We start from the raw sequence: 10,433 nt of genomic DNA on the forward strand, positions 1-10,433 counted from the left end.
GGGAATTAGGCATTTGGAGGCCCCAGCCAGCCATTATTAAATAAGTCAAAAGGACTGCCCCCCCCACCCCTAGCCACATAATGATCGATAACTTTTCTTCCAGTGTAACTAGCAGAGAGGGGGCTGTGAGCCTGCAGCAGCCCAGCCCTGGATTTGGGTTCTCCTGGTGGTTCACAGCACCCCTCCATGGTTATGGGATCCTGTCACACAGAAGTGCTGCAACCCACACACACACCACATCTCCACATTAGATGCAGAACAGCACAGTAATCCCTAACACATACAACAGTTTAATATATGCAGAATTCTTTGCATGTATCATCTCATTCAATCCTCAAAGCAGCCCTGTAAGCTAGACGCTGCTATTATCCCCCTGAGGAAACTGAGGCCTGCGCCACATGCGTCACAGCAACCACATGCATGCCACATGCCACAAAAGCCACGCGTGTGCTAGATGTTACATGGCACATCCTCGATAGCAGTAAGAAACATTTTCTAAAAGATTTAGGAATTAGCTCTGCAGGTCACCATCGAGCTCTCCCCTCCTTTGCGGCCAGGTCTAACAGCTGTTGTCTTGGGGTAGAGGTGGGGCAGGGGTGGAGTGTACTGGCGTTGGGCCAGGGAGTCTACCAGCCCTACTCCCTAGTACCTCATCTGCTAACTCCTTGGCCCTCCCTCCTTCCCTACTGCCGCATGGAAGACAAATTAGTCTTCTTCTGTTCTCTGGGGTCAAACAAAACAAATGTCGGGACCTGATTCACAGAGAACCGGCAGAAGTGGGCTGAGCCTGCCTTAGGGTCCCTGTAAGAGGTCGGGACCAGGAATCCAGGCAAACCAACAGGCTCTGTAGAAGACCAGGATTAAAACACAGATCTCTGGTCATGCTTCAGTTATTTTGGGCATGGGTACATGGTTTCTAAAGGGTTTTTCAAATATTTTAAATTGTTATTACAATTTTCTATTTTTATATCACCTTCATTTTCAAAAATGTCCCTCCTCTCTCCCCTCCCTAGTAAGCCATCCCAAATCAACAAGCATTTATGAAGTGCCTACTATGTGCTATGTACTGTTCTGAGACTTATAACAAAGAAAGAAAAGGGCGGGAAAGCATTTTAACAAAACTAAACAACATGTCTACTGAGTCTGATGGTATATGCAGCATTTTGCACGTATAGTGCCCTGCCTCTGAAAAAAAGAGGAGGGTGATACATTGTTTCATCTTGTCTTTGGGACCCAGCCTGGTGATCATAATTACATTGTGTTCAGTTTTGTGCTTTCTTTTTCTTTCTATTTACATCATTGTAGTTATTGTTTCTAGACTTTCATTGGTTCTTCTTACCTCATTTTGTATCAGTTCATATAAATCATCCTAAGTTGCTCTGAATTCTTCATATTCATTGTTCCGTCCTTTACATTTATACATTTTAATAGTACGTGTCATTGTAGACCACAGCCCTTTTCTGTTCTTTGTTTCTAGTTCTTTGCTCTCTCACAAAAAAAAAAAAAAAATGCCGCTATCAATATTTTAGTCCACTTGGACTAAAGGACACATTTCTGTCTTTGTCCTCTTTGGGGTCTTAAAGCAATGGGATCATTGGCTCAAAGGGTGATTCCAAAGGCTCATTGTGGAACTGAGAGGTTCGTCCAAGGAACAAGGCCAGCTGGGATGAGCTGCTTGAGGGACTGAGGGACAGGGTCCTGTTGTCTTTCCATCTCCAGCACCTAGCATAGTGTGCACCCACAATGCCTAGTGTGTAGTAGGCACTTTAATGAATGTTTGTCGATTGCTGTTGACTGATGGCAAAAGCTCCTGACTTAGGCCAAGATCAAGAGAAGCAGGAGACTTTAGTGAAAGATGGCTAGCCCCGGGTTTGGATCATGGCTTCAGCATTTACTTTGTTACTTTAAGCAAGTGGCTTAACCTTGCTGAGCCTGAGCTTCTTCATCAGTGGGGCTCAGTGGGCAGTTGATCCGCAGGAGACTAAGCAGAATACTACTAAGGGTCCAGTTGGCTTGTTGGGGCTTCAAATAGGGAGATAGTTCGAGGTAGACCCAGCAACAAGCTATGAGATAGGCATAGGAGCTGTCTGGGAAGGACCAAAGCTCAGGGGCGGAAAGCCTATTTACTCACTCACTCACTCATTTATTCATTCACTCTTCATTCATTCATTCATTCATTCATACCCAGATCTCCCTGACTCCAAGACACAGGTGTGTGTCTTAGTAAACATCTATCCACCAAGCACTGTGCTGGGCTCTGGGGCGGGGGGGGGGGGGGCACAGTATGGAGAAGAGCAAATTCACACCCTCCAAGAGCTTACATTTTACTGGGGTTCCTCAGTCACAGAGGAGTAAGAAAACAAGTTATTAGGAATCAGGGTCTGGGGATCTTTGTTTTGAGCTCAGCTGGACATTGAACCTGGAATTCTTTTTGTGCCCCTTCCCGAGAGTCAGGACTAGTTCTCGAGTCTGAGCTGGAGCTGAGCTTACAGGGAGATGTTAGAAAGACATCAAAGTGATTTTGAGGTCCCAGGTCCCTGGGTAGAGTGAGGGGGCAGCCATCTTGAAGTTCAGGGAGTCCCTTAGAAAGCAGTTTTGAACCAGAGCTAAGATTGGACGTGAAGATCAAGAGATATGAGTATTTCCTAGAACTGGTGTTGAGGGAGCAGGACTGGAGGAAGAGGAGATTGGAGCCAAGAAAGGGAAGAAATTAACTAGCTCTGTGCCAAGCTGTATTCAGTGACTGTGCTGAGTGTCAGGGTCACTAAAGAGGAGTCAGAATTAAAAGGTATTACCCAGACCAGAAGGGGCTTCAGGAGCCAGAGTTATCCTGGGCAATGTCTCCTGGGCTCTCTCCAGATCCTGAAGCTGATCCAACCTTGGTGCCACCACTGTAAGGGGCCACCAGGGGCACCCTGTCTCCTTCTCTGCCCAAACTAAGGTAGAGAAAACAAACCTTTTCCTCCTTAGTGCAGTTGAGTCAAAAATGGCTTTTTGCAAAGGAACTAAGAAAGAGTAAGACAAAATCCCACATCGAGAAAGAGGAAGGAAAACGGCAGGTTTCCATATTAGCTGTAGCCAAGATGTGGCCATTTCAAGACTGCAATGGCTAGCTCAGCTAATCTCCTCTCCCCTCTTCCTATTCTGATCTCCATTCTCCATCCTGAACCTACTACCACCACTTGAAAATAGGACCACAGACTTTGAGGGCTAATGGAGTCCCCAGTGAAGAAGGAAAGCCCAATGTTTCTACAATCCCACAAGAATGAATGAAAAATAATTTTTTTTTAGGCAATTGGGGTTAAGTGACTTGCCTAGGATCACGCAGCTAGTAAGTGTCTAAGGCTGGATTTGAACTCAGGTCCCCCTGAGTCCAGGGCCAGTGTGCCATCCACTGCACCGCCTAGCTGCCCCCAAGAATGAATGAAAAACTTTTAAATGTTTACTCTGGCTCAAGGACTGGGCTAAGTTCTAGGGACAGAAATACAGATGCAAAACAGGCCCTGCCTTCAAAGAGGTTGTGTTATTGAGGAGTGGTAGCCAGGGAAGATTGGGATTTCAGAAAACAGGAAGCAATGGTATCCTTGCCCTGATGCCTGCCTGGCCCCCTGGGTCTTGCTCCTCTCCTCTCCCAAGGGACACAGGGGATCCCATAATGATGGGATCATGACCTGGCCCTAGAATTTTTGACCCTGGGGACAGAGATCCCAGATTGGCCAGTTTTGACCCTTCTCTCCACTTCTCTCCTAGAACCGGGGTCGCCTGGCTGAGAAGAGGACAATCCCACTGCCCCCCACCAGGATCCCAAAGAAGGAGCTGAGCTCGATTTTCTCAGCCAGTGATGGGGACAGTGATGGGAGCAGCCCAGCCCATGGGCATCGGCCAGATGTGAAGCAAGAGGACGACGTGCACATCAGTATCATGAAGAGAAGGTACTACTTTAGAAGGTCTTGCCCCCAATAGGATGTGGTGAGGTTTGGGCTTTTCTGGAGAGTTTTTGAGAACCTGGAAGGTGGGCATGGAGAGAAGCATCATGCAAAGCTGCTCTTCTGAACTGGTGGGGAAGAGATTTTGAGTACATCCTCTGCTCTGGTCCCTCAGTCACATCCTTTAAGAGGCTTGTGTTGGCGAGCCTGGAAGGTGGGAAGACCTGGATTCCAATTCTACCTTGGACAGTTTCCCATCTGGCTTCTGATGATCCTCTCTTGGCATTGCTGAACCTAGAATGGAGACAGTGTTATCATAGTATTTGCCCAACAGGGTTGTTTCAAGTAGCTGATGAAATAATGTCTTTAAAGACTTTGGGAAAGCAGTGACATTTGATCTGGTTGGCCCCACTAGATGTTTTGGACTAGATGGTTCTCATGAGGTACCTTCATGTTCCAAGTCTGTAATCCTAATAGGCCTCAGTTTCCTCCTCTGTTAAACAAGGAGGATGGATTAGACTTTTGTGGGGTTCCTTCCATGCTCCGCCTTTGGGGTCACTGGGGTCAGTGAGGATCTTTGATTTATATAAAAACAAATACAAATGCATGAGAAAAGTATGGTAGCTCAGCCTGGACTTTTCTTAACTTCTCGCACCAACGTATTCTTTCAGTGTTTCGGTGGCACATTGGACGCTTAAAATCCAGAGGACCTGAGTTTGGCACACAGTAAGCGTTGTGCCAAACACTATGTTACGTGCTTTACTATTATCATCTCATTTGATCCTCACAAGAACCCTGGGAAGCAGGAGCTGTTATTATTCCCGTTGTACAGATGAGGAAACTGAGGCAAACAGAGGTTGAGTGACTTGCCCAGGGTCACACAGCTAGGAAGTGTCTGAGGCTAGATTTGAACTCAGGTCTTCTGGATTTTAAGCGTCCAATGTGCCACCGAAACATGACCCCATTTGGGGTTTTCCTGGCAGAGATACTGGAGTGGTTTGCCGTTTCCTTCTCCAGCTCATTTGACAGATGAGGAAACTGAGGCAAATAGGGTTAAATGACTTGCCTAGGGTCACACAGCTAGTAAGTATCCGAGGCTGGATTTGAACTTGGGTCTTCCTGACTCTAGGCCCAGCTCTCTATCCACTGAGCCACCCAGCTGTCCAAAATGTAACTGGGAAATGTTTAACAAAATAAATGAAAATAGAATACAACACAGATAATGTTAATTTGTAGTTTTCTAAATAAGAATGCTGTTTCTATTTGAGTTCGACACCAAGTGACCTAGTCGGACTACTTCATTTTACATTTTTTAACCCCAGGAAAGTTGAGTCATTTGCCCAAGGCCACATAATTAGTGTCTGAGTCAGGATTTGAACTGTGATCCTCTGATTACAATCCAGTTTCCTCATTTTATGGATGAAGAATTCATTTAATCAGTAAGCATTTATTAAGCCCCTAGTATATGCTGGGCACCATGCTAAGTGCTGACGATAGCAGTGGGTAAAACAATCTCTACTCATATGGAGTTACGTTCCAAGAGGAAGGAAAGGCCTGCAGAGGTTAAGGGACCTGCCTAAAGTCAGATAATAAGTGGCAGGGGCAGGATTTGAACTCAGGTCCTCTGATTCCAGCCCAACTCTCCCATTTTACAGATGAGGAAAGGAAAGGACCATTACTCGTCCAAGGACACACAAGCAGTCAGATTCAGAGTTACGGTTTCAGACTAAATTCAATGCTTTTTCCATTATACCGGTGTAATTGGAGATGAGTGCTGGGGGCCCTTGGTGAGGTCGGTAGCCTCCATGGAGCCTAGCTCAGGAGGTAGAATCCCTGCAGCTGAGGATCAGGCCCTGAGGAGGCCCTGGTGGTTTCTGAGAGGAGGCAGCATGCTTGCATCCTGGGGGCTGTGGAGGCCTGGAGGCTGGAAAGGAAGCAGAGCTGGGAGCACTTAGCCTGTAGATGTCTGCCTTCAGGGCTGTCAGGTAGAAGAAAGGATTCTTCCTGTCCCCCTCATCCCCCAGGAGGCAGAATCCGGAGCAGTAGGTGGAAGTTTCAGCAAAGCAGAGGGAGATTCAATCTCAGGGAAACCTTGTTCATGGTGAGACCTGTGCAGAAGTGGAACGGGCTGCCACAGGAGGTAGTGAGCTCCCTGTCACTCGTGGTCTTCAAGTGCTGGAAGTGTTGGACAGTGGATCTGGATCAGGCGATGGGCTAGGCCAGGTGGCTGCCTTTCCTCCTCTAGATTTCTTGGAGGCCAAAGGAGGCAGGAGACCAGTCCTGGCTGGTATAGCTGGGCCCAGCTGCTCCTCAGTAGTGAGCTTTGGGGTGGAGAAGGGGTGGCAGCCACACAAGGGGTCAAGATGTCCCCTTTGCTCCCAGGTCCCTGGGGCTTCAAGGTTCAGGCTCCTAAGGCAGAGAAATCTGACCTCTGATCCAAGGGTCCTAAGCTAGATCCAGGGCTGCTCTTTTAACCCAGCCTCATAAAGCATCTAGGTGGTGCAGTGGATAGAACACTGGGCCTGGAGTTGGGAAGACCTGAGTGCAAATCTAGCTTTAAATACTTTAGGTACTGTATGACCCTGGGCAAGTCATTTAATCCTGATTGCTCTCTCCCTCCACACCCCCCAAGAAAAGTAATAATTTGGGGGCAGCTAGGTGGCTCAGTAGATAGAACACCAGCCCTGGAGTTAGAAAGATCTGAATTCAAATCTGACCTCAGATACTGTCTAGCCGTATGACTCTGGAGAAGTCACTTAACCCCAACTGCCTCAAAAAAAAAAAATCTATATGCCTCAGTTTCCCCATCTGTAAAGTGGAAATAGCACTGCCTTCCCAGGGTTGAGAGGATCAAATGAGATAATATTTCCTTGGCACATAGCAGGCACTTAATTTTTGTTTGCTTTTTTCCTCATCTGTACATGGTATACAGATGGGGGAGAATTCTTGTCCTGAGCATCATAGGATTCCAGATCTAGAACAGGAGGCATCCTATTCCAGCCCCTCCCCCATTTCACAGAGGAGGAAACTGAGTCTCAGAATAGTTCGGTGACTTGTCCAAGGTGACACACAGGTATTTAAGCATGAATGGTGAGATTCGAAGCCAGGTCCTCTGACTCCAGAGTCAGTGCTCTGGGCCAAGCCTTCACTAGAGTCCTCCTTCGTTGACTCGTCACGGTGTGGAAGTGACAGCTGGCTGTCACAGTCCCAGATGGGAAGGCTCCAGGGAGGTGCCCAGTAATGGACTCTGTATTTGCCATCTGAGGACCTGTTCCAGTCATTGCTCATGTGATCATAGATTTAGAGCGGGGGAGGGGGCTTTTGGGGGCCGTTGAACCCATTTTACAGTAAGGAAACTGAGACTCAGAGAAGTGAAATGACTTGCCCACAGTCACACGGCTAGGCAGTATTCAAACTCAAGGTTGGCATTCTATCCACTATGGCATGTCTCTTTCAATTCAATGAACCAATTTACTTAATTGCCTGTTGTGTGAGAGGCATGGCACTCTCCTGTCTGGCTCTTCGTGACCTGTACTGAGGACAGGAGATAACGAAAGTGAAACAGGCCTTCCCTGCGAGGGGCTTCTGCTCTAACGAGGGGTGCAGTATGTAAGCAGAAAAACCCACCCGTGACAGCGTGAGGAGGGAGACAGTATGGACTGGGCCAGTTTCTGGGCTGAGCTTCGAAGGCAGGCAGGCCTTCTAAGGAGGCAGAGATGAGGAGGGAGGACAGGGCGCCAGCAGCTTTCCACATTGTCACCATGACCCTTTATCCCCTGGTGAGGATGGTCCTGACCTGAGGCAGAGGGTTAGAGATGACCCTCATGGGGTGGGAGAGCACCTCAGCTCACCTGTGTGCTCCTGGCTGGGCTTAGCCCGGGGACATTCTTCCTCCAGCCAGGGGTGAGGCAGGAGAGCACGGACTCCAGCTCTCTTTCTCCTCCCCTCCTCCAAGCGCTCTGTGCCCACCCCAATCCCGGACAGCACCGCCCCCCATGCCACAAATCCCTCAGCTCCATAGAAGATGATTACTTCTATGTAAGCACTGACTCCGGAACCTGGGACCCAGGTTCAACCTGGATACTATGTGACCTTAATAAGTTTCTTCCCCTTTCTGGGCCTCAGTTTACTCATCTGTAAAGTGAAAAGCTTGGGCTAGATGGCCTCTGCTATCCAGTGTGGTTCAATGGAAAGAATGCTGGTTCTGGATTCAGAAGACCTGAGTTCAAATCCTGACTCTGACACTTAGTAGCTGTGTGATCTTGGGTAATTCTCTTTTCCTCCCTGGGCCACAGTTTCCTCCTCTGTATAGCAAGGGAGGGGAGGGTTGGACCAGAAGGCTTCTAGCTCGATGACATTGACGTTTCCCTTTTAAAGGTCACAGAGTACAGCTGTCTTAGTCTCCTCTTAAGAGCCTCTTGGCATCACCTTGCCAAGGTCAAGATGGGCACAGGTGCCTGGGCGGTGGGAAGGAGGCATCAGTTTGGAGCCAGACTTTTGTGAGCTCCTCACCTTTCCTCCAGCTGCATGTTTTATTGGACACTTTATGAGGCCCATGGGAGAGGGGGATGCAACCCCCCTTCCTGTGCCTTGGACCCCTGACTCCCCTTGCCCTCCCACTGTATTCCTCCCTCCCAGCTCTCCCACCCCAGGAGGTTTCTGGCCAGCCTTCTTCCACTTTAATTGAATGATTAATGGCTAGAAAGAAGCAACCCCTTCCTCCCTCCCCAGCCACCTCCCCCAAGCAGCCCCCGTCCTCCAGAGGGTGGGCTCCTGTGGAGGGGAAGGAAGCAGAGATAATGAGGATTTAATTTTGTTCTTACCTATTCATTTGTCTAAGGAGACTTGGAGCAAAGCTGGGCTGTTCCCATTTCCAGGCCCTGGGGTGCCTGTGTCTGTCATCCTGCCTCCGTTTCTGAGTTGGGCCCTTTCTGGGGTGGTGTCCCCTCTTATAACCCTGGTGTGCCTGTCTCTAAAAAGGTTTCCCCTGCCTCTCCTAACCCTGAAGGCCCTCTCTCTGGGGATTTCCCTGGTGGAACCTTAGGGTCCCTCTCTGAGGGTCCCCCTGTTCTAACAGGGAGTCTCTGGGGAGTCTCCCCATCACAACACTTGGGGTCCTTCCCTGAGGCATCTGGGGAAGTCTACCCTGTTACAACATCTGGGGATTCCCTAACCCTCGAGGACAGGGTTTATCTCTCTGTGCACAAAATGAATGAGTGAGCATTTATTAAGCACTCACTATGTGTACAGATCACTGTGCTGAGGGCTGGGTGTACAAATAGAAAAGTGGGGATTCTAACTTCTCAGGGAGCGCCCACTCTATCTGGGGAGACCACTGCAAGGCCCACAGTCCTGAGGGCACAGCAACCAAGCAGATGGTCCTGCCTCTTTTTTAAGGTCATTTCCACCAATGAAATCACACCTATTTCTGATGCTAACCCATTTGACCGGAACCAAAGGTCAAGAATTTCACTGGCCAGACCCTAGGGATTCTTGGGGCTGGGGAGTTGGGGGGATGGGCCTTGAACTGTAGGCATCCCCTCCTCAGATGGAACTCAGGTGGGCCAGGGCCTGAGACATTAAACCGTCCAAAGTCCACCAACCTGTCGGCTTCTCGAACAAAGCCCTAGAAAGAGCTGTCTGTCTCTCAAGAGAGGGGGCCTGCGTCATGTCCAAGCACCTCCATTTTCTACCCATGTGACCTTGGTCAAGTCTTTCCCCCAAATCAGATGAGATAATATTTGTAAAGCTCTTAGCATAGTGCCTAGCATACAGTAAGTGTTCAACAAAGAAATATTTCTTCTCTCCCCCTTCCCTCTCCCCATCTTGGGCTTTAGTTTCTTCCTCTAAAGTGAAGGGGATTCACCTTTTGTTACTCTGATTATGCCTGGGAAGTGTCCTGCCCAGGTGGGATCCCTTTGTGTAAAGGCAGGCTGGGGTAGCCTCTATCCCTTCCTGGGAATAGACACGCTGTCCACTTCATTGCACCAGGAGCTACCCTTGATTAGGCCTCAGTCTCCCTCTCTGGAAGATGATCATTGGGCATGAGATGACCTCAAAAGCCCCTTCTGGCTCTGGAGCTAAGACCCCCCAAGTGTAGCCGGAAATGGGTGTCTGGGTCCCCGGCTTACATTCAAGTTAACATGAGAGAAAGCTCAGCAGCCGTGAAGTGGATGGCGTGATAATGAATGGTCCTCTTCATCACGGGCACTTTCTGGGGCCTCTTGGGTGGCCAGGCATGTACTTGTAGCTTAGCAGGAGACAAAGAAAGGTCCCTGCCCTCCTGGGATCCCCAGTCTGGCTGGGGCCAGTGGACAAGAAAGGCTTTGTGGGTCAGTAGAAAGACTGCTGGATGTGGCGGCAAAGAGCCTGGGTTTGAATCCTGCATAATAACAGATAGATGAATGGATGGATGGATGGATGGATGGATGGATGGATGGATAGATAGACAGACAGATAGGATAGATAGATAGATAGATAGATAGATAGATAGATAGATAGATAGAT

At 48.7% G+C, this 10,433-nt stretch overlaps 1 protein-coding gene across 1 annotated transcript in view; it reads left to right on the forward strand.

Annotated features, from left to right (window-relative positions):
- The window catches only part of SAMD11 (sterile alpha motif domain containing 11), a 40,748-nt gene that overhangs the window by 7,166 nt on the left and 23,149 nt on the right, over positions 1 to 10,433 (forward strand). Inside the window, 1 exon segment of the mRNA XM_027855507.1 lies at positions 3,751 to 3,932. Within this exon segment, the coding sequence (XP_027711308.1) occupies positions 3,751 to 3,932 (182 nt within the window).

The sequence above is a fragment of the Vombatus ursinus genome, unplaced genomic scaffold, assembly GCF_900497805.2.
Source record: "Vombatus ursinus unplaced genomic scaffold, bare-nosed wombat genome assembly UNPS02010822.1, whole genome shotgun sequence".
Taxonomy (NCBI): Eukaryota; Metazoa; Chordata; class Mammalia; order Diprotodontia; family Vombatidae; genus Vombatus; species Vombatus ursinus.